General features: G+C 43.2%; 1 protein-coding gene across 1 annotated transcript in view; it reads right to left on the bottom strand.

Annotated features, from left to right (window-relative positions):
• Nucleotides 1-2,791: 2,791 nt before the first annotated feature.
• iqsec3a (IQ motif and Sec7 domain ArfGEF 3a) overlaps nucleotides 2,792-24,288 on the bottom strand; it is a gene marked incomplete at both ends in the record, with an annotated part of 182,305 nt that continues 160,808 nt past the window's right edge. Inside the window, 4 exons of the mRNA XM_080420591.1 lie at nucleotides 2,792-3,154; nucleotides 3,243-3,437; nucleotides 12,958-13,001; nucleotides 13,174-13,266. Coding sequence (XP_080276717.1) covers nucleotides 2,792-3,154; nucleotides 3,243-3,437; nucleotides 12,958-13,001; nucleotides 13,174-13,266 — 695 coding nt within the window. The remainder of the gene's footprint in view (nucleotides 3,155-3,242; nucleotides 3,438-12,957; nucleotides 13,002-13,173; nucleotides 13,267-24,288) is intronic.

Here is a 24,288-nt window from a genome sequence, read left to right as displayed (position 1 = left end):
CAACTCAAATGACCGGTCGAAGGAGTCATTTAGATCAGGGTTCTTCAAAGTTTTTTCAGGCCAAGGACCCCTTAGCTGAGGGAAAGAGATGAAGCAGGGACCCCCTACTAGTACGTATTGTATAAGATTGTGTTGCCGATTAGACTTTTTCATATAGCTAGCTTCATAAGACTTGTGTAGCGTTGTGTTGGATTCATGTTCATGAGTATTTTTCAAACAAGTGAACCACTTACACCCTCAATACTTAGAAAACTTGTACTTGGTCTGCTCCCCCCCCCCCCCCCCCCCCCCCCCCCCACGCCAAACCTCTCCGCCGAAAATAGCGATCGACAAGCTCACGACGGCTCGCGGCGCGAGGCGTCGTGCGCTTGTAGATCAGCTATTTTCGGCTAATGTACCCCTCAGAAGAGGAATGCTATAGGGTTCAAGTGGTTGATAAAAAAAGAAACAAAAGTCCCTATCACACAAAGATTTGGCGGCCCCCCCTGTAGTAACTCTGAGGACCCCCCTAAGGGCCCCGGACCCTCTGTTGAAGATCCCTGATTTAGACTGTTATGTTTTTGTTCTCTACACAATTAAAAGTGTCCAGTCACTCCCATTGTCATCATCATCGAATCCAATTTGGTGGCAGGATGAAGATGAGGTGGCGTTACAAACGTTATTATGACATGAAACAATCGTGAACAAAACCTGGCTTCTTCTTCTTTTTTTTTTTGGTTCTGCAGTAAACTGAGTAAAGCCTTTCGATGGGTTGCGTTTGTTGTCCGTCATTTGTCCTTCACTGTGCAGGGTGAGAGACAGAGACTCACACATTGGGAGGGAGGTGAGAGAGAGAGAGAGAGAGAGAGAGAGCGAGAGAGAGAGAGAGAGAGAGAGAGAGAGAGAGAGAGAGAGAGAGAGAGAGAGAGAGAGAGAGAGAGGCTGAGGAGCAGAGCAAAAGTTCTGTTTTGTTTCAGAGCCTCCGTCCAAAATAATATACACCAGTAACACTGCAAACAAGACATATCAGGGTTCTGTGATGGTGTGTGTGTGGGTGTGTGTGTGTGTGTGTGTGTGTGTGTGTGTGTGTGTGTGTGTGTGTGTGTGTGTGTGTGTGTGTGTGTGTGTGTGTGTGTGTGTGTGTGTGTGTGTGTGTGTGTGTGTGTGTGTGCGCACGCTCCTTGATGAAGCAAGGACCATTTCGTCTCTGTCGGCTGGAAACCTCATATGTCTTCTCAGGATCCAAATAAAAACATATCAAAAGTAGCAGATCCACAAGCTCAAAACTTTGGAGCTTGTAGATCTGCTACCTGTGATGCTTAAGTGTGACGCTGTAGTATGATAAAGTACGTTTGATTTATGAAAAAACACAAAAAGTGAAAATATGGAGATAAGAGGTTTCTGACTGACAGCTAAAAGTAAAGGAAAGTTATCTCTTTTCTTTTCTCTTTTCTTCAAGCCCCAGTGTTTACTCAAGTGCAAAGTTATCTGTTTTTAGTGGAGACTTTTTTTGGCACACCATCTCAGTCAGTGTCAACTGTAATGCACACGCACGCACGCACTCATGCGCACGCACACACGCATACACACACACACACACACACACACACACACACACACACACACACACACACACACACACACACACAGCGTGTCAGTGGGTGAGAGGTTCTCTCTGGCCAGAAGCAGTCCTTGTGGGCAACGACACAATCCAGTAAAAGTATGGAGGGATCGGGGGTGTGTGTGTGTGTGTGTGTGTGTGTGTGTGTGTGTGTGTGTGTGTGTGTGCGCTTGCATGTGGTCGGTGAGTAGTGTACGGGACGAGTCCTCAAACTAAATATTTGTGATTTTTTTTCATTTCGTCTAGCATCAAAGAGTTAAAACTGACAAAAAAGTTATAGAAATTTGTTAAAACTACATAATATTTCAAAATACGCGTGGAATCAAGTGTAAGTGTCTCCATTTCATTTTTCTCCACAAGGATCTCCCTCATTTTTAAACCTTGATTCTCTTTTTTTTAATTCATTATATCCTTAAATATATGCATATAGACGTGATTTCATATATGTTTCTTTTTTTGTTATAGCTCTGTCTTCCATATGTATATTATGTACATTATGTACTGTTCAAGGGGTAGTTCACCCAAGAAATGATCATTTCTATCGTTTACCTGCCCGGTGTTGTCTTTGACTCGCGCAGTCTTAGTTTGTAAAACATTCCTTGATGGTAAATCCACAATCCCAAAATTAGGAAAAAACTTGATGAATGGAATAAATCAGAGACTCCTCGTAACAACAGCAACGATATAAAAAATAAATAAAAAATCTGTTCTACCGAAGTCTGCTAAGAAGAAGAAGAAAATTAACTTTAAAAACATCTGGAAGCCAAACCATGGGCTCATGCACGATCGAAGAACGTGCATGGGCGTGCCCCATAGGGTTCAACCGGAGCTTATTCACATGCACGTGAGCGCCCAAGCACATGCGTTTTCCGTGCATGAACCGTTTTTTTTTGGGGGGATTCTGGATTCACCGTTAAGGAATGTTTTACAAACTAAAAACTCTGCGCGAGTCAAATACAACACTGTGTAGGTAAACAATAGAAATGAAGTTATTTCTTGGGGGAGCTGCCCCTTCAAGCGTGATTCATACTTTGTCGCACGATGGTTGTTGGCGCAAACGGTGAAAACTATTTCCGTGGTGCGAAACCATAGCGCGACGGAAATGCGTAAATCAGGCTTCGGGGCGGGTGTGAGCAGCAGGGGGGTGAGTGTCTCTAGTTTTCATCTTTTTTAATTTTTTTAAATAATTATTTACACCATGCTCCGAGAGCTGCTAGGGGTCCGCTGCAGGCCGAGCCGCGGGTCCGGCGGCGAGATGTACTGGTGAGGGTGGTTGTAGGGGGGCGGGGGCGGCGGCAGCGGGGGCTGAGGGCCACCGTCATCGTCGGTGTCATCGGCGTGGCAGCGGACGGGGCTGGACATGGCCGACTGGCTGAGCTGGCGGTGGCCGTGGTGATGGCGGTGATGATGCTGGTGATGCTGGTGATGGTGTAGGTGGTGCGTTGGCGTCGTCTGGGCGAGGAAGGCCTCCACCCGGCTCTGCCCGCCGTTGTCCAGCACGATGACCTTGACGATCTGCTGGCAGTGGACGAGCGCGTCGGCCCGGAGCTCGGCCTGGAGGTCGCTGACCGCCACCGGCGGGTGAAGGTGAGCGGCTTGGAGGTAGAGATGGTGGTGGGTGGGGGTGCCCGCCGCCGCTGACGGCAGCGGCTGAGGTTGCTGCGGGGGTGGGGGTGGAGGCGCGGCCGCTGCCGCCGGTCCCTGGGGGTGTGGCCCCCTGCTGCTGCTGCTGGTGGTGGAGCGGCTCCCCCCGGTGGTGGAGAAGAGGAGGGGCGGCGCCGCTCTCAGGGCTCCTGAGCGGCTGGTGGTACGTCTGAAGCCTGTTGTGAATTGACACCTAGTTTAGAAAACAGCCAAGAAGAACAGCAGTCACATGTTATCAGACCTCCTCTACGTCGCCACGCCCCTCTTTTTATTATTATTATTTTTTTTTTTTTGGTGGGTGGGGTGGGGGGGGGGGCACACAGTGCCTACGCACGCACACGTACACACACACACACACACACACACACACACACACACACACACACACACACACACACACACACACACACACACAGTGGTGTAAAGTAACTAAGTACATTTACTCAAGTACTGTACTTAAGTACAATTTTGAGCTACTTTTACTTTACTGGAGTATTTCCAATTTTCAGTACTTTTACTTCTACTCCACTACATCTCAGAGGCAAATATTGTACTTTTACTACCACTACAATTATTTGAAAACTTTAGTTACTAGTTACTTTGCAGCTATAAATTATTACATTATAAAACATACATTAACCACTTCAGCCCTATTTTATACATCTATTTGAAAATAGCCGATCTACAAGCTCACAACGCGTCGCATCGCGACGCGTTGTGAGATTGTAGATCTGCTATTTTAAAACATTTCAGTACTTTTTACTTTTGGTACTTTAAGTACATTTTGATACCAATACTTTTGTACTTTTACTCAAGTAAATTTTTAATTCCGGACTTTTACTTGCAACAGAGTACTTCTACATTGCAGTATTGATACTTTTACTTGAGTAAAACATTTGAGTACTTTTTCCACCACTGCACATACACACGACAAGGCATGCATGGAGGCTTAGGCGTGTGTGTGTGTGTGTGTGTGTGTGTGTGTGTGTGTGTGTGTGTGTGTGTGTGCGCCGTCCCCCCCATAGGTACTGGTATTATCAATCAACTGGTGCAGGAGGGGATTGGTTTGGGTGGAGGTGGAGGTGCTGACCAGAGAACGTGGAGGTGGGGTGGGGATCCGAGGTGATCGAGAACGGGTGCTTGGTCAAGTGGAGAGGGGGGGGAGGGGGGACCGTGGTTCCAAAAGGTGAACACTGAGGGCACCTGTGTCTCCCTCCCAAACCACTAGGTGGCACCGTGAAAACAGTTGACAGCTTGTGGACATGGGGTGTGGGTGGCGGGGGATGGGGGGGGGGGGGGGGGGGTCTGTACCAGAACGAAGACGAGGGTCAAACGACGAAGAAGGAAGACAGGAAGCTCCACAGACGGACGTCGACAGGAAACAGTCATCACAGTGCATAAACTGTTTCACCCTGTGACCCTTAACGCCCATTCACACTGCATCGAACAACGGTGTCTCGCGCCTAAAGCAGACCTACAAGCTCACAAAGTGTTGTGGATGTGACGCGTTGTGGGCTTGTAGGTCTGCTATTTTCAGCAGGCGACGCTGCCTTCCGACGGAGCTTAATATTAGGCTTTACAGGTCCATTTCTTTTACACTCTCAGATTGAAGTATGAAGTTCCCGATTTGACTGTGTACCTCCACACATCACCTACAGTACTACCTACAGCCTACATATCTGACTCCTGGCATTTTATTTACTAGTTATTAGTTACTTATTTTATGTTTTTCATGTCTTTATTCATTTTATGGTTGCTGTTTTTACATTTGTCCCATAATAACCCATCTACATTCTGGAGGACAGACAGACAGGGCACACACACACACACACACACACACACACACACACACACACACACACACACACACACACACACACACACACACACACACACACACACACACACACACACACACACACACACACACACACACACACACACACGCACACACACACACACACACACTTCAAAACATACATACATAACAACAAACCAAATTATGTGGACGATATGTGTATGTTGGACGGTACATGTATGTTCAATGTTCATATTACTGGTGACAGTACGCCTATATTTATATGTATTAGTCCAAGTGCAGATTGAAGAAGACTTTAAATATTCCAGCTACCATATTATCGTCTTCTATAATAAATTACAACTGTCTATGAAATGTAGTGCTACAATATATTGGGAGAGAACTTTGAAGAACTTATTCAAGCGCACAGAACATTAACACTGATTTATAACGTCCTTGTAACTTTCAGTAAAATTTATCGTTTTCGCTTGAACTGCTAAGTCTGCCAACATTTCCATTTTCCAAGTTCCTTGGAAAAAGTGGCCTCACTGAAACAAAAGTAGTTATGATTCAAAACTATCTAAGGGAAAACACTTGTAGTTTTTCCAATGTGACAAGGCAATAACACAACAATAAACAGAACTATCACATCGGAAAGTGTATTAGAAGGTGTGTGACAAGCTGATCTGATGACGGCCAGTATGTTCTTGAGAATAAAAGCTTTTAGTTTTTTAATGGAGCTAGGTAGCCCGGGATCCAGACTGCTCCGCTACGTTCGCCGGTTTTCTTTTTCTCACTCGCTAGTCGCTATACATTCTGGAAAGCCTCCCATCTCCCTGCACAGCACGAGTGAAAACGACTCGCGGCTTCTGATTGGTTTTTAAGGGGGGTCGGGACCAGTGTTGTCCAATGTAAAACTCGAGTCACTTCCTGACTTGCCTACGTAATTGAAATACGAGTCAAATAGGAGGCTGGCCAGACTGATAAGCGAAGTGAGAGAAAAAAGAATCAGCCAAACGTAGTGAATCAGGCTAGATCCCAGGCTAGGAGCTATAGGGACATATCTTCCTGGGGCATCATTTGGGAATGGCAATTAACACCACCTAAACGATGGTATTTAACCTCAAATTCTGTTTGTTTTTTTAAATGCCTATTTTCTCCACCCTATTTTGGACATGCGATTACAATTTAGGTGAACATTTTCACAGTTTTTTTTCTTATTTGTAAAAAGATCAAGAAAATTGCAGATCTACCAGCTTGCAGAAAGGCTATATTACGCTACGTTAAATAGGGCGCAATGGTCACGTTTTTGCCACCCTCTAGTAATCTAGAAATTATGCTTTAAATAAGCTGGGTGACAGTGCTTATCTGATGGTGGCCACCGGGGGCTGAAACATCATGTTCTTGAGAAGAAAAGAGGTCACTTTTTTTCTCTCTCTCTCTCTCTCTCTCTCTCTCTCTCTCTCTCTCTCTCTCTCATCGCCAAAGTTGTTATCTAGTTGAAGTGATGCCATGATAATCAGTTGGCATGGCAACAGGACAGGATCTATCCCCTATGCAAATCATCCTCGTTAGCTGATGTGGAAACATGTGCACATAACTCTCCTAAGAAGAGGCCCATTTCTGAGGACGACGATGCTCGCCGAAAGTGCTTGTAATTATTATGGAAATGCCACCATATTTATGACTGGGAGGACGATAGGACTTAACCCTTCAAGACCGGTAACGCATCTGTCTTTCTTTGGATATTCTTTTGCTATTCAAAAATAGCAGATATACAAGTTCATAGCTTGTAGATCTGCTATTTTTTTTTAAATAGGGAAAATTTGTGCAAATCTTTGAATATATATATATATTTTTTAAGGCGAACATTTTTAACTCTGTTACAACTTCTGGGGGTCCCTGCAACAAAATATTTTGAGATGGGGGGTCCACGGCCAAATACATTAAAAAAAAAAAACGTTAGGATTTAGAAGACATCCGTAGAATCCCCAGAAGCAAAGATTTGAGTTACAAATGCTCGCTTTAGAAATATATACATTCAAAGATTTGCACAAACTTTTCACGATTTTTCCAAAAGATTACACAGATCTACAAACTCATAGCACGGCACTCGGTGCCGCGCTATGAGCTTGTAGATCTGCTATTTTTTAGAATAGCCAAATAAATCTAAAAATGACACAGATGCGTTCCCGGTCTTAATGGGTTAAGAGCTTAGGGTTGCCATCATTCAGCCACGCCAGGCCAGGAGAGGAACCATTATTCACACACAGCCGTATTGATCTCCGAAGTGGCTCTCAAATTGCTTTTAACCTGAAAATGGATGACTTGGGTTCCATTTCAACAAGCGCATTTAATTAAGATGTACTTTATTCAAGCATGTTATAAATAATGTGTATATATTGTTGCTGTCGGGCTGAAACCTCTTATCTCCATATTCTAACCTTTTTGTGTTTTTATCGTAAATTAAACGCCCTACTTGGGGCTACAGCGTCACACAAAAGCACCAAAAGTAGCAGATCTACAAGCTTGAAACGCATCGCTTTGCGGCGCGTTTCGAGCTTGTAGATCTGCTACTTTTGCTAGTTTTGAATTTGAATCCTGAAAAGAGACAGTTTTGGATATATGAGGTTTCCACACAACAGAGACGTTATGTGATTTGAGTGAGGTTCTGTTATGGCTTCGTCTCGCTGTGTTTTCTTTGACGTCATAATTGTGGGACGTGACATCATTGCGGGTTCTCAACCCTTTCTGGGTCACAGGATCCACTTGAAAATGTTGAAAGCCTTCGCGGGCCCACCCATCAGATGGGTGGCCGGCGTGCATTTTTTCAGAGGCGATCCAAGTGGTTCCCAAACGGTGAGCCGGTCGAGGCAACATGCCGTGATGCGAAGCTTTGTTGTAAGCTTTTTGGTTAAAGGTAGGGTAAGTGATTTTCTTTGGTTAAATAAGTGTTAAATAGCTCTATATTCTGATAGTACTCATTGCTATAGAGTGTTTGTTCAGTAAAAGGAGTCTCCTTGTCTCTCCATCTCTTTATAAAACAGAAAATGCATTTTCGTTTCAGTTTCAGTTTCATTTCCAATTTTATCCAATCAGGATAGAGAACTCAATCAGGATATAGATTAAACAAGTGAAATTGGAAGTGATGACACTAAGAAATGAGCATGCACTATAACACACACTATAACACACACTATAAAAATGAAGCTTAAAAATGGGTACTTTCTCCTGATTGGCTGAGATTTTGACACCTACCGAAAAATGTATTTTCTGCTTATTAAAGAGCTGGAGAGACGGGGAGACTCCTGTTACTGAACAAACACTCTATAGCAGTGATTACTATCAGAATATAGTGCTTTAACCTTTTAACAAAATACTTTTTGTTTTAACCAAAAAATATCACTTACCCTACCTTTAATGTATGAAATTGGGCTCAAGTGGTTAAACTTTGTATTTTGGCATTAGTAAATAAAATAAAAACGTTTACAGAGTGACGAGAGTGATGATGACATGTGTTGTAAAATATATTTTTGCATGGATATGAATACAGGTGTGCCTTAATCCATTACGACCGGGAAAGCATCTGTGTAATTTTTAGATTTCTTTGGGCTATTCAAATCTTGAAAATGTGTGCAAATCTTTGAATATATACATTTTTAACTCAAATCTTTGCTTCTGGAACAACATATTTTGGTCCCTGGTCCCTGGAACAACATGTTTTGAGATGGGGATCCGCAGCAAATACATAATCCTTTTCGGGGGTCCTTGACATGAAAAAGTTTGAGAACCACTGATTATAGCAACATACGATTTAAGACATTTGTAGTCGGCCTCAGGTTTTAATATTTATCTGTGGAACCGAACCAAACTAAATGTGACGACCCCAGTTCAAATATGATTATTTTGCGGGGACCCCAGTTCAAATATGACTATTTTGGGGGGTTGTGGCCTGAAAAGGTTGAGAAGCACTGTTCTACAATAAAAACATCTACTGTGCGTGAGAGTGCTCAAAACCCAACGAAAATGTGTTTGGACAGCTAACGCCCGCAACCCCCCCCCCCCCCCCCCCCCCCCCCCCCCCGGCCATTTGACATTTTAGGCAGCATGGGCACAAAGGAGGAGCAAGGTTTCTGAAGGCTCACAGACACGAGGTGTAAACACGAGAGGGAAGAAGTACACACTGCTTGAAACCTCTGTCATATACCTACGCAATACGCGTATAAAAATAGATCCTTCACTCTGAGATCCATCACGGCCATATAATCACATTACATGGCCGTAGGGTGGAAAACCACGGTAACGTTAACTCTAATATGGGTGTTTGAATTGCAGGATCCTTTATGTGTTGTAATTATGTCATGAACCAGGCCCTGGGAATGTCTGGATCATTTTAGGGGCAAAGAGGTGTAAATGCCGGGGGCAGGGATGCCATCAAATAAAACAATGATTTGTTTCCACGGAAATAATGCATTTAATTTAAGGGTTAAGGATTATTTAATGCAGCACTACGTAACTATTTTTTTAATGAATAAAATGTCATTTGTCCAATCTGTATGGTAGAGTATGTTAATACAATATAACTAATACACTTGGTGTGGTTGTGTGTTTGACTCCATGCTCTTCTATTGAGACATTTAGATCGTGTCAAAGGTCATGTCTCACCTACAGTGTAGACACAGGATCTGACACGAATTCTGACCTGATGGTCAAGATTCGATTTCTCCCCTGAGCAAGCAGGCAGGCCCTATTAGCTCAATGGTAAAAATGTCAGCACTTGCTCAGGAAACCGGGTTCAAATCCGGGGTAGAAGAGGAAAGTTACATAGTGCAGCTATAATGTTTAACACATATAAATACCAAAAATAATAATTGGTAATGCATTGGCAAATTACCGATATTTGTACAAACTCACATTGGTCTCAATATTTGTCACATTCAGCCCTGGACTAATACACGATTTTAAGTAGGGACGCAACATGTAACTATTTTGATGGTACTATTGCAGTCTGATGAGGAAAAACTGTGGTTTCACGTTTATTGTGAGTTAATTTAACACTATGGATGTATAGAATAAAATGAGCATTCGCACATTAGAGGTTTTATTGTATATTCCCCACAAAATGAATTGTTTAATTGGACTTGCAGTAATGACTTTAGTTGATTCATTTTTTAAAGCCATTTAAGATTATGGTATTTCGTAATTATTTTTAATTAATAATGTAAGATTAAGATCAACTTTACTGATGATTAATGTGGGTAATAAACTTGAATATTTTCATTACAGTCATCCATCAAGTTTTTTTAAATTCAATTTTAATCATCTATTTCACACACAAACTTATCGACAGGAAAACAGTGCAGAGGAGAATAATGGTGAAATCAACAGAGGCAGTACGGGCGGGGTATCAAGGACATTGTGGCCGCAGGGCATTAGTTTTTTCGACTGGCGTACGGCCAAACTGAGGGGCAACGACAGCCATTAACCATCGTGGATGTCGTGAAAGTCCTGCCCTTGTCATGACATTGAATTAGAGCACGTCTACACCAGTGTTGGGCAAGTTATGTGCACTTTTTAGACTGATGCAAACTTTGACTGAATCAGTAATATGTAACAATATTAGTAATAATTTACACTACTCGACTCATTAGTGGGGAAAGTAATACTATTACTGTAATATATTTCTAAGTAACACATTACTGCCCAGCACTGACATTCACATTCACTAATCCATAAACAAATATGGATTTTTTCATTTGAATTATTAATGGCGTAATTTGAGGGAGCTGGTGAGGGGGGGTCATGTATTGCATATTGACATATTGACTTTACATTAACCCCTTGAACCCTAGCATTCATATTCTGAGGAGAACTTTAGCCGGTCTCCTAAAAAGGCGGCCGCCTACTTCACGCAGATACAGGAAGTAAACCGGAGATGGCATGTCTTTTCTTTTCTTTTTTTTTTGTCTTGGTGGCAACGCACCAACCACTCCGCAGACACTTCTTTGAAGTGACTAAAATGAGCAATGTAAACAGAGATAGATGCATCCCTTCGGGTGATAATCGCAATGCCTCATGGGTAGTGTAGTTCAGCTTGCTCTCTCGCTACAGCACAAAATGCTTAGTTCTCCCGAGAGGGATGATGGCATTGTGAGAGCCAACAGGTCAAATGAGCATTACATTTAACAGCTTGCTGGTTAATGGTGTTATCTGTGTAAATTATGTGTACCCTCGCACGCACGCACGCACGCACGCACGCACGCACGCACGCACGCACGCACGCACGCACGCACGCACGCACGCACGCACGCACGCACGCACGCACGCACGCTCGCTCGCTCGCACGCACGCACGCACGCACGCACGCACGCACGCACGCACGCACGCACGCACGCACGCACGCACGCACGCACGCACGCACGCACGCACGCACGCACGCACGCACGCACGCACGCACGCACGCACGCACGCACACACACACACACACACACACACACACACACACACACACACACACACACACACACACACACACACACACACACACACACACACACACACACGCACACTACATAAATTGTAAATAATGGGTCTGTAATGTGATATTGAGCGAGGTTCAACGATGACTGCTCTCTCACTGGAGCCGGTGAATGATAATTATAGTCTATATAAGCCAGGTTCCTGTTGGGTTATTAGATAGATAGATATACTGTATAAGCCTCTCAGCCTGAGGTGTTTTTCTGGACTACAACCTGTTGAGTGAAAGTACAAAGGTATTGGTATCAAAATGTACTTAAAATACCAAAAGTAAACATACTAAAATGTTTGAAAATAGCAGATATACAAGCTCACAACGCGTCGCAATGCAATTGTAGATCTGCTATTTTCAAATAGCCTAGGTATAAAATAGGGCTAAAGTGGTTAAAGTAACTAGTAATTAAAGTTTTCAAATAATTGTGGTGGAGTAACTAATGCTAAAGATGTCTAACAATATGGCCAGCGATATGGTTAACCAACACTCTCTCACTCCCCAAACGGCCTATCGTGACTCCATGGGACAAATGTGACCAAACGTCTGGAAGGGGGGGGGGAGGGGCCCTTCCAGTCATCTGGTGCCGTCCCAGGCACTTCCACGCTCCAGGAATGCAGAAGTGGCGTTCTAAAACCAAACAAAAAAACGCATTGCCTGCCAAGAACGCATATATGCGTCCTTTTAAAAAATAATAAAAAATGATGCTTTCACTGCCTGATGACGTCACCCGGAATTGACGTCATAAAAAAAAAAGCTAATTTACTTCCTGATTACTTCCAGAGGGAAAATCGCTTTATCTCCGTTCCTCTTGCTTTACTGCAAAAACAAGCCTCATTGAAATGGCCGCAGTTATGCAATGGATTACGACAAGCGGATATATATATATATATATATATTTTCCTATACTATGACAGCCCTGTGCGTGTAATGAGCCAGTCCCACGTGGGGACGGCGGTCACAGAGAATATTCCCTGAATTTTCGAAGGTACCGCTAAATCGCTCGTTTTGCTGGCAAGGGAACGAAAAACGATGTTTTAACTCTTGGCGGTCAATGTGTTAAAACGACGGAGGTGCGGCGTCTGAAGAGCCACTAGAGGCACTGCAGAGCGAGCCGTCAGGCGATCGAGTCACCGTGCCGAGCGATGTGAAGTCTGCTTCAGCCGATATCACCCCTTAGTCAACATGTGGTATAACGTTTGACGTTTGGGCAAATCCGTCCCAGGAAATCACCCGTTTGCCGTCTTGGGAGTGAGAATGCGTTGGGTTAACGATATGCAGGTGCTATATTACATTACTGTATGTCTGAAGACGTGGCTATAGCCCTATCCTTTAACCTGACACTATAGAACACACTGACTTACCGTCTCTCACAGAGAAACTTACCTCCACTGCGTTGGGTCCACCTCTGTCATCTGCATTCTGGTTTCCTGTACGAGGAAACAAACCATGAGGAGGAGAACGTTAAGCTGGTGGCTCTACATGTTGTTGTATCACTTCATGACAAACATCCCACCCACCCACACCCACACACACACACACACACACACACACACACACACACACACACACACACACACACACACACACAACCCCCCCTACCTGACGGGGAGCCCTGTTTGCCTCGCAGCTCCAGCTGTGTGCTGTTGTTTTTCGTGGGGTGTAACTTGGCCCCTTGCTGCTTCTCCAACTCCCCTGCAGGAGGAGAGACACGACAGCAATCATCATCATCATCATCATCATCATCATCATCATCATCATCATCATCAGACATCATCATCACTCAGGGACAGAGAAATAAACTGGACGGACATGGAATGAGATGGGGAGGACGACGACAGATGGACGGTTAAATCATAATCATCAGATAAACATAGTTAAAAAAACATCACCCAGATAGCACAATCACTGTCTGTCTGTCCGTCTGTCTGTCCGTCTGTCCGTCTGTCCGTCTGTCCGTCTGTCCGTCTGTCCGTCTGTCTGTCTGCCTGTCTGTCTGTCTGCCTGTCTGTCTGCAGTGGTGGAAAGTAACTAAGTACATTTACTTAAGTACTGTACTTTTTACTAATTTTGAGGCATTTGTACTTTACTTGAGCATTTCCAATTTCCAATACTTTCACTTGTACTCCACTACATCTCAGAGGCAAATATTGTACTTTTACTCCACTACAATTATTTGAAAACTTTAGTTACTAGTTACTTTGAAGATTTTGATTATTATTACAAAACATACGCAACCACTTCAGCCCTATATATATTTCGGCCATTTGAAAATAGCCGATCTACAAGCTCACAATGCGTCGCAATGCAACACATTGAGAGCTTGTAGATCTGCTATTTTCAAGAGATATTTATACATTTGAAATGGGACATTTGAAATGGGACATTCTGCATAATGATTACTTTTACTTTTGGTACTTTAAGCATATTTTGATGCCAATACTTTTGTACTTTTACTCAAGTACATTTAGAATTCCGGACTTTTACTTGTAACAGAGTATTTCTATATTGCAGTATTGATACTTTTACTTAAGTAAAATAATGTAGTAGCCTACTTTTTCCACCACTGTCTGTCTGTCTGTCTGTCTGTCTGTCTGTCTGTCTGTCTGTCTGTCTGTCTGTCTGTCTGTCTGTCTGTCTGTCTCACACTGTCTCTGTGTGTATCTCTTGCATATTGCACTGATTGTAATGGACACTTCATTGTTTTGGGGAGGGAGTGAGGACATGGCAACCTTGTGTTGTTGTTGTTGTTGTTGTTATGTTTAACTTCTGCCTAGTGCAGGATAGTTGAACAGGTGTATACTATTGTATATAGTGTTGTTCTGTAATGACAGTGATTCTTATTGTTTTATCTTGCCTTTGTATTGCTGTATACGACAGAACCTTCCTTACTCTGTACCTGTAACTCTGCAACTCTTAACTGCTGTGCTGCCTTTGGGCGACTGAAATGTCCCCACGGGATCAATACAGGTATCTATCTATTTATGTCTGTCTGTCTCTCTCTCACTGTCTTTCACCCTCACTCTCTCTCCCCCACTCACAGTCCTCTAAGCACACACACCACCACCACTCCCCCCGTCTCCCTATAATTATGCTCCAGTCTTGATGGTAATTGTGTGACATTTCCAATCACAGTCATCAAAGTGTTGTCCTGTCCCCCCCATCATCACCTGCATTCTAATGACCCTGCAGCAGCACTCCCATCAGCACCCAAGAACACCTTAACCCGTTGAAACCGGGAGAGCATCTGTGTCATTAAAGATGTTAGCCGTATTTTACACTTTGGCTATTCAAAAATAGCAGATATACAAGTTTTTTTTTTTTTTAAACTGAAATCGTTGTTTCTGGGGGTCCATGGAACAAAATATTTTGAGATGGCGGTCCACGGTCAAATACAAATATTTTTGAGCACCACTGATATAGCAACATACGTCTTTTCAGAAAACTGATTTGGAAGACATTTGTAGAATCGGCCTCAGGTCTTAATGGGTTAAAGAGACACTTCTTCTTTTCTGTTCATAACTTTCTTTTTCTATCATTTTTACTGCAGTAGTTCTCAAACCTTTCCGTAACTACAAGCTCACAACGCGGACACATCACTACACGATGTGAGCTAGTATATCTACTATTTTCATGTCACTAAAAGCTAAGCTTCAGACCTCCCAAAACAAACTGATTCGACTACTTCTCGGCCTTAAAGGGATAGTTCACCCAAAAAACGACTTATTTTCTATCAATTATACACCCCATGAAGCCTTGAATTCATGGCGATTTTTTCGTTTTTGTCGCATTCCTAAGCCAATAATTTGATGACCAGGAGACTCAATGGAGAGTCTTTGAGCCGGTCATCAAATTATTGGCTTAAGAATGCGACAAAAAACTAAAATAATTCCATGAATTCCAGACTCCATGGGGTGTGTAATTGATAGAACAAAAGTCATTTTGGGGATGAACTATCACTTCAATACCATGACCCATCTAATTCCAACACACTTTGCTAGCTTGGGATGGCTCAGAGTAGAAGACAGGGTTAATCAAATAAAAATGGTATTGGTATTTAAGGTCAAAGGGCCTCTGCCCTCAATACCCTCATACCTGTCTAACTACTTCTCCAAAGTGAGTGACACCCACAGCTACATTACTAGAGGGAGCGACCATGATCTGGTACCCAAATATAGAACAACAGGCCGGGATCGAACTGGGAACCTCACGGTTCCCATCCGGCCGCTCTATCGGCCACTCTACCCCTGAGCCACTGCCGCCCCCTAGTTACTATGGCAACCGCCCAAGTCGGCGACACAGCAACACTCACTGACACAATATTACAAGAATTCACAACAGTTGGGCTCAGCTCTGATAAAATATTGAGTCATGTGTTATGATAGTAAAGAAATGGTCCAGAAACTACTACAGAATACATTTGGCAGAGAAATTGTTTCAATCACCAACTCCACCTTGTGGTTGTCCATGCCAGTGTTTATCAACCTTTTTTGTGCCAAGGCACACCTGGCATAGCCAAAAGATCCCAGGGCACACCTAGATATACGGTATATATGTCACAGTACGTTTGGAGAACCAGTACGATTGAAGACAGAGCGCTCGTTTTTAGGCACGGGGCTCCTTCGGGGCGAGGCGGGGCTTTTCGAGACAGGGTTTATTAGCGAGGCTCGCGAGGAGGAGAAGGAGGACGGCGCTGCGAGGCGGGGGGTTATTACGCGAGGCTCGCGAGGAAGAGGAGCCTCCTCCTCCTCGCGTAATAAACCGTCCCGTCCTCTCCTTCTCTCCTTCTCCTCCTCCTCCGAGGAGGAGAAGGAGAGCGCGGAGAGGCGGGGCTTTGATGCGCCGACGGAGACCTGTCTTTTGTTGTTCCCCCCCACATAGCAACCAGGAAGCTACGCTAGGGGAACCATAATATCTATGAGGGGAACGCTGAACACGCGTTCACACGCACGGCGCGCCGACTTAGTGGAGCTTGAGGCCGAGGAAGCGCGCCCTCGCGCCTCCAGGCGCGAGTGCCCGCGCTGACCGGCCGATGCTCCACTAGTCGACTCAGCGCCGTTTGATTTGTAAACCGATAGGGACAGAATAGTTCTTTTCATGGATCTGTGTGTGTGTGTGTGTGTGTGTGTGTGTGTGTGTGTGTGTGTGTGTGTGTGTGTGTGTGTGTGTGTGTGTGTGTGTGTGTGTGTGTGTGTGTGTGTGTGTGTGTGTGTGTGTCAGGGAGAAAGTAAAACAAAAGCCAGAACACAATAAAAGTATCTAAACAGTCCTGCTTTCAATAAACCAAAAAAAGCATGAGCGCGTGTGTGTGTGTGTGTGTGTGTGTGTGTGTGTGTGACTGTGTGTGTGACTGTGTGTGTGTGTGTGTGTGTGTGTGTGTGTGTGACTGTGTGTGGCCATATATGTTTGTGCACAAGCCTGGCTTGTGGCTCCCTCTAGTGCTGGGTGGGTGGTAAAAACGAGCGCGCTTTCTTCAATCGTACTGGTTCTCCAATCATACTGTAACATATATATATATATAATTATATATATATATATATATATATATATACGGTATATATATATACACACACACTAGGGGTGTGCCGATACACTAATTTCACGAAACGATACGATACGATATTGGGCACACAACTTCGATACGATACGCACTTTTTTATTATGAAAATATATGGGGGAGAAGAAAAGCAAATGCAAGCAAATATTTCTGTTTTTGCATTATTCAGACATGCAAACTTGTAGCTTTTCAGCTTCCACTAGCCGTTTTGAATCCAAATAGGGAAATAGTGTGACACCTGACCCAAAAAAAACCAGCATGTTGTCACCCTTTTCAACCCGGGGCTGTTTGCATGCCTGATTATTATTATTGTTAAAACAAAAAAAACAAAAAAATCAAAATGTTATTTTTTCAAACCTTCTTCAAACGGCGCGGCACACCTCAGCAGTAGCCCCGGCCCAAAATTGGGACGTTTGCCAGGGTTGATAAACACTGGTCCATGCACTGTCAGCAGAGAGGGCAATCGGCGACTTCTTTTAATTCCTGTTTAATTTCTTCAGAAAGCCCACTGTTGCCGTTCGCTACAAAGGTGATACCCTGAAACGTCTACTGGATCAGCGCTGGACAGGCCAGGCCATCTGGCTACAGTCTCAGTGATCCTTAAAAACATGGAGGATATCTCTGCAGTACTGTCGGAGGTAAACAGCACGGTTCAGAGGTTAGAGTGGAGGCAGTTGGACTTCTTCAGCATGTGCAAGAGCACATTTTTGTGTTTATTGGGCATGCAGTGCAGAAGATATTAATGCTGCTGGAAGCACCAAACAAACAGCTACAAGCTGAGGGAATGGAGTAAAACGTGTGCGCAGTGAAACAGACTGTGTTCGTGAGCTGAGATGTGACACTGCATTTTCGGAGTTATGGAATACAGCCACCAAATACAACAAAGACGTACCATGAACAGGAACCTTGAACACTACGTTCTTGAGGAAAGTGTGGGACAAGGACAAAACGAGATCAACAAAGAGACAGAGATGAAGACTCTACAGTGCCATTGATGCCGTTCTGGGAGAGATAGTCACGTGTGACAGAGATAGTACACTGTCACACGTGAATTCCTCCTGTCAGAAATTAAAGAAGCACCAGAAGAGAATTGGACCATTCAGAAAGTCATGTCAAAACACTACAAAACGCTTGAATCAATGCCCACTATATTACTAGCACTCCGACTGACCCTGATGTTTGTGAGAATGTGAGAATTATTTCTCAACTCTGAAGAGTGTCTTTACCGACCGTAGACGCACCATGCTGCATACGAGGGGAGGTACAGCTGGCTTTTAAAAAGGACTTGACCATGAAATGCAGAGCTGAATGGAAGGACGCTGTTCTGTGGAAGTTCCACGCAGGTCACAATCACCGCCTTCAGCTCTTCTAATGGTGAGTGAAAAAAATTAATGAAACATACACGTAGGTCTCTTATATTTTATTTGATAATTATGCACTAGCCAAATGCATCAGCCTAATTTGTTGCTGTTGTTGCTCTCTGTCAGGGTTGAACTGTCCCATTAACCCATTAAGACCTGGAACACATCTGTGTCATTTTTTTGGATTTGAGCTAAAAAGCATTATTTTACACTTTGGCTATTCAAAAATAGCAGATCTCAGTGCCGCGCTATGAGCTTGTAGATCTGCTATTTTTGAAAAATCGTGAAAATGTGTGCAAAACTTTGAATATATATATTTTTAAAGCAAACATTTGTAACTCAAATCTTTGCTTCTGGGGGTCCCTGGAACTCAATATTTTGAGATGGGGGTCCGCGGCCAAATACATATCATTTTGGGGGTCCTTGACATGAAAACGTTTGAGAACCACTGACATAGTAACATACGTTTTTTCAAAAAACGGTTTTATAATGCTCAAAATAATTGTATTTGTTGTTGTTGGTGCGATCGTGTTTCCACAGTATGTGTTGCTTTTTTCTGTATAGCTATTGTTTCGACAAGGTGTCAACTGAACTACTACAATACTAAGTTAATGCTAACCTAGCTAGTTATAGTGTTATGTGCACAATAAGTCTATCTATAGTATGTGATGTCATTAAGTGAAGGCCTGTTATGTGCACAGTACCTTTTTTTTGTACCTCCCGCCGTGGAGAAGGCGACATTAAGACATTAAAATGCTATACTTGTATTTGTTGTTGTTGGTGCGTATATGTAGCCTACTTGTAGCCATTTTCAATGCACTTTCACTGTGTTGTTTATTTTATAGGTGAGCATTTGCTATATATATAGGGGTGTTGAAAAATAAAGTGCCCCCTTTGGAAAAATGAAGGCCCCCCTGCTGATTATTGCCTGGAGCCGGTACTGTATGGGGGTCCCTGGCAGCAAATCTTTTCAAATGGTAGTCTGTGTCCTAATAATACGCATCAATTCGGGTGGGTGCTTGGCATGAAACGGTTTTGGGAAACACTGGAATAGATTGATTTAACATCATCTAAAATGTTCCTCATTATCTATATGTTCAGAGAAGAAACATCCGGTTCACTGTGAGTCACACTTCTTCTCTGAGAAGGAAAACAATACAGGCATAAACGTGACAGCCGCAGGCTTATTTTATTCATCGTCTGCTAACAATATCAAACACTTGGGAGGGAAAACGTCTCTGTGTGTGTGTGTGTGTGTGTGTGTGTGTGTGTGTGTGTGTGTGTGTGTGTGTGTGTGTGTGTGTGTGTCCGTGCGAGCGTGTGCTCGCTGCACACATTTCGTAAACATTCACTCATAAATGTGTCCTCAGGTACGATGAGCTCAGTTCCTGTGTAATCTGCGTGGATATTCTTCAAATATAATATGACCCACAGGCAGTGGTGGAAAAAGCACTCAAATGTTTTACTTAAGTAAAAGCATCAATACTGCAATGTAGAAGTACTCTGTTACAAGTAAAAGTCTGGAATTCAAAATTTACTTGAGTAAAAGTACAAAAGTATTGGCATAAAAATGTACTTAATTTACCAAAAGTAAAAGTACTAACATATTTGAAAATAGCCGATCTACAAGCTTACAACGCGTCGCGATGCGACGCGTTGTGAGCTTGTAGATCGGCTATTTTCAAATAGCCTAGGTATGAAATAGGGCTAAAGTGGTTAATGTATGTTTTATAATGTAATAATTTATATCTATAAAGTAACTAGTAACTAAAGTTTTCAAATAAATGTAGTGGAGTAAAAGTACAATATTTGGATCTGAGATGTAGTGGAGTAGAAGTAAAAGTATTGGAAATTGGAAATACTCAAGTAAGTACAGTACTTAAGTAAATGTACTTAGTTACTTTCCACCACTGCCCACAGGGTTGTTCTCATGTTAGCTGCTGTCATGTTGTAGCTGTATTTAATGTGTGAAATGCGTGTGTGTGTGTGTCAGTGTTCTTTTTGTCGACCAAAACTATGACGGAAAATGTTTGTCGACTACCTTTTTAGAAAACGAAACAAAAAATAAAAAAGAACTAAAGCTATGATGATAAAACTATGAATAAAAGTACGGACAATTTTGTCAACAAATAAAAACTAGACTAAAATGTATAGGAGAAGTGGACTAGTGGAGAGGAGATCCAGTAGAACTAAGACGAGCCATTTTATGCTCGGTTGATCGAGGGTGTCACACTCCGAAAATAGCTGATCTACAAGCTAACAATATGCGTCGCAGTATGAATGTAAAGTATAAGTATAAATCAAGCATTACGACGTCACGCCATCACGGCCCGCCAACATAAACTTTAGTCGACTAAATCAACTAGATTTAGTCGACTAACATCTAATGATAAACTAAAACGAGACTACAACATTTCAGATGACTAATATATGACTAAAACTAAATGGAATTCTATTCAAAAGACTATGACTAAAACTACATCACCAATTGCTGTCAGAATCAACACTGGTGTCTGTGTGTGTGCGCGCTAGCCCTAACCTTGAAGCAGTAGTTCACCCAAAAAATTACTTATTTTCTATCAATTACACACCCCATGAACTGAAGCCTTGAATAAATTGCCACATTCCTAAGCCAATAATTTGATGACCGGCGGAAAGATGCTAATGTCTCGAGAAGGAGACAAATGATTGGTTTAGGAATGCAACAAAAACTAAAAGATCTTCATGAATTCAAGGTTTCGTGGGGTGTACTGTAATTGATAGAAATATAAGTAATCTTTTGGGTTTAACCTTAAAGTCAACTCAACACAGAAGCCTGGGTGATTTCAGGACCCAAGATACGCACTCACTCACTCACTCTCTCTCACACACACACACACACACACACATACACATACACATACACACACACACACACACACACACACACACACACACACACACACACACACACACACACACACACACACACACACACACACACACACACACACACACACACACACACAGTGCACTTCCACCTACAGTGCACTTCCACCTACAGCTGTTCACTCACAGCGTGAAGCTGTAAGGCTCCCAGGAGCCTCAGACAGACAGAGATTACTGGCCTGGTGTGAAACCTAATGAGGTGGTGACCTTAACGAGCTTCTTACGGTGCACTGGGAGAACCTGTAGTACAGGAGCAATATATTCTTAAAGTTCACTTGGTAGACATAAAGAACTGAACAGGGGAATACTCTGTCTGCAAGCACAATCGTGCACGCACCAAAGGAAAGTATTTCAAAGTCATTTCAGCATATTCCTTTCTTCATCGCAAACATACCACCCCAGACTGCTTTAGGAAGGAGAGGCCCGTGAAATTGTTTCAACATGCAGCAGCACTGCACAGGTTAGACCTTCAGATAAAGCTATAGGGTTGACCACCCATGTTGCGGAAACATTTGTCCCGCGAGCCACATGAACTGAGCAATGTCCCACATTTCAATGATCACTGTTAGGAGAGAGAGAGAGAGAGAGAGAGAGAGAGAGAGAGAGAGAGAGAGAGAGAGAGAGAGAGAGAGAGAGAGAGAGAGAGAGAGAGAGAGAGAGAGAGAGAGAGAGAGAGAGAGAGAGAGAGAGAGAGAGACAGGCACATAAGTGAAGGTTACAGCTGCACCTCTGTAGTCTACTAAAAGAGAATGCTCAGCTATCGACACCAGGGCCGGTGCTAGGCATATTTGGCGCCCTAGGCAATATTTTTCCTGGCCCACCCCCCGCCACCGTTTTCTGCCAAAGCAAAAAAAAAAGGGCAACTGCCTAATGGGCGCTGATCGACACCCAATACAAGTTCAAACACTGAATCAAGTACACATAAACTCTTGAACGGTGTCCCTTCGTGCTCTATACCGGGCCCCACTACCATTTGCCTCTACATCAAATCTTTTGGTCCAAAAATAGCTGATCTACAAGTTCACAGTGCGTTTTGTTGTGTTGTGGTGAATTGTGTGAGCTCGTAGAGCTGCCATTGTCGCCAAAATGTTCACCCCATAGTTGGTGCGTTCTGTGGAGCGCAGCTAGACTTTATGCCTTGTTTTCATATTGAAATATCTGAGATTGGAATTTTTTTCTTTCTTTGTTTTTGCCTCTGGGGCCACCACCTCCTTTTTTTGTGTAGAAACAGGAACTCGGTTTGGCTCCTCTCCTTTCTTAGTCCACGTCCTCCCGGGTGCTTCTGTGTTTATTCCTCACTTAGAACAACATTACTTGTTTTTAACCCATTGAGACCTGAAGGCGATTCTACATGTCTCCTAAATCTCAAAAAACGTACGTGTCTATATCAGTGGTGCTCAATCTTTTTCATGTCAAGGACCCCCAAAATTATATGTATTTGGCCGCGGACCCCCATCAAAATATTTTGTTCCAGGGACCCCCCAGAAGCAAAGATTTGAGTTAAAAATGTTCGCTTTAAAAATATATATATTCAAAGATTTGCTCACATTTTCAAAAATAGCAGATCTACAAGCTCGTAGCGCGGCACTCGGTGCCGCGCTATGAGCTTGTATATCTGCTATTTTTGAATAGCCCAAAGTGTAAAATAATGCTTTTTAGCTCAAATCTAAAAATGACACAGTTCCAGGTCTTAATGGGTTAAGGCAGTGGTGCTGACAGATTCTGCTGTTAACAATCTGTTTTGAGAGATTAGGATTGTAGGTAGTAGACAGACACCCACCCATTTGATCCACCGAAAAAGGTAAAAACTAGACTTTCACAGCTATTTACAATCTTGGCCTCTGGAAAACCTCAAAAGGGGCTTTTCTCTCGTTGTCTGTTTGTTGAACTGTTAAATCTCTGCTGTGGTGCACAGGGACTTTTCCCCCCTCTTGGAGGGTTTAGGAGATACGCTGGTAGGAAGGAACCATGGAGGTTAATGCAACCTGGATTACACTGATAACCACGGCAGATGCCTCCCAGGCGCATGCTTTGATGCACACACACACACACAGACCCGCCTACGTGCCCACGTGCACGCTCTGGTGCACGCACATCCATATCGCTGTTGTCGGGGCAGAAACCACTTATCTCCATATTCTAACTTTTTGTGTTATTTTCGTGAATTAACCCATTAAGACCTGGAACTGTGTCATTTTTAGATTTGAGCTAAAAAGCCTTATTTTACACTTTGGGCTATTCAAAAATAGTAGATATACAAGCTCATAGCGCGGCACCGAGTGCCGCGCTACGAGCTTGTAGATCTGCTATTTTTGAAAAATCGTGAAAATGTGTGCAAATCTTTGAATATATATATTTTTAAAGCGAAATGTTTTAACTCAAATCTTTGCTTCTGGGGGGTCCCTGGAACTAAATATTTTGATGGGGGTCCGCGGCCAAATACATATAATTTTGGGGGTCCTTGACATGAAAAAGATTGAGCACCACTGATATAGAAACATACGTTTTTCAGAAAACTGTTGAGATTTAGGAGACATGTAGAATCGGCTTCAGGTCTCAATGGGTTAACGTCCTACTTGATCATACTTACCGCGTCACACAAAAGCAGCAAAAGTAGCAGATCCACAAGCTCGGAACGCGAGCTTGTGGATCTGCTACTTTTGAATTTAAATCCTGAAAAGTAAGCGTTTTGGACATAGGAGCTTTCCATCTGACAGAGACGATATGCAGGCAGCGATGCACAAACACACACACACACACACACACGTACGCACGCACGCACGCACACACGCACACACTCCCTGAGCAGAGAGAGCCTAAACAAAAAGTCTTTAGATCAGTTATCTGCCCGTGTTGTTTGATGTCAGTAGC

This window comes from Gymnoscopelus braueri (genome assembly GCF_963280865.1).
Source record: "Gymnoscopelus braueri genome assembly, chromosome: 23".
NCBI lineage: Eukaryota > Metazoa > Chordata > Actinopteri > Myctophiformes > Myctophidae > Gymnoscopelus > Gymnoscopelus braueri.
The sequence above is the reverse complement of the archived record's forward strand: the minus strand, read 5'-3'. Positions and strand labels throughout refer to the sequence as shown.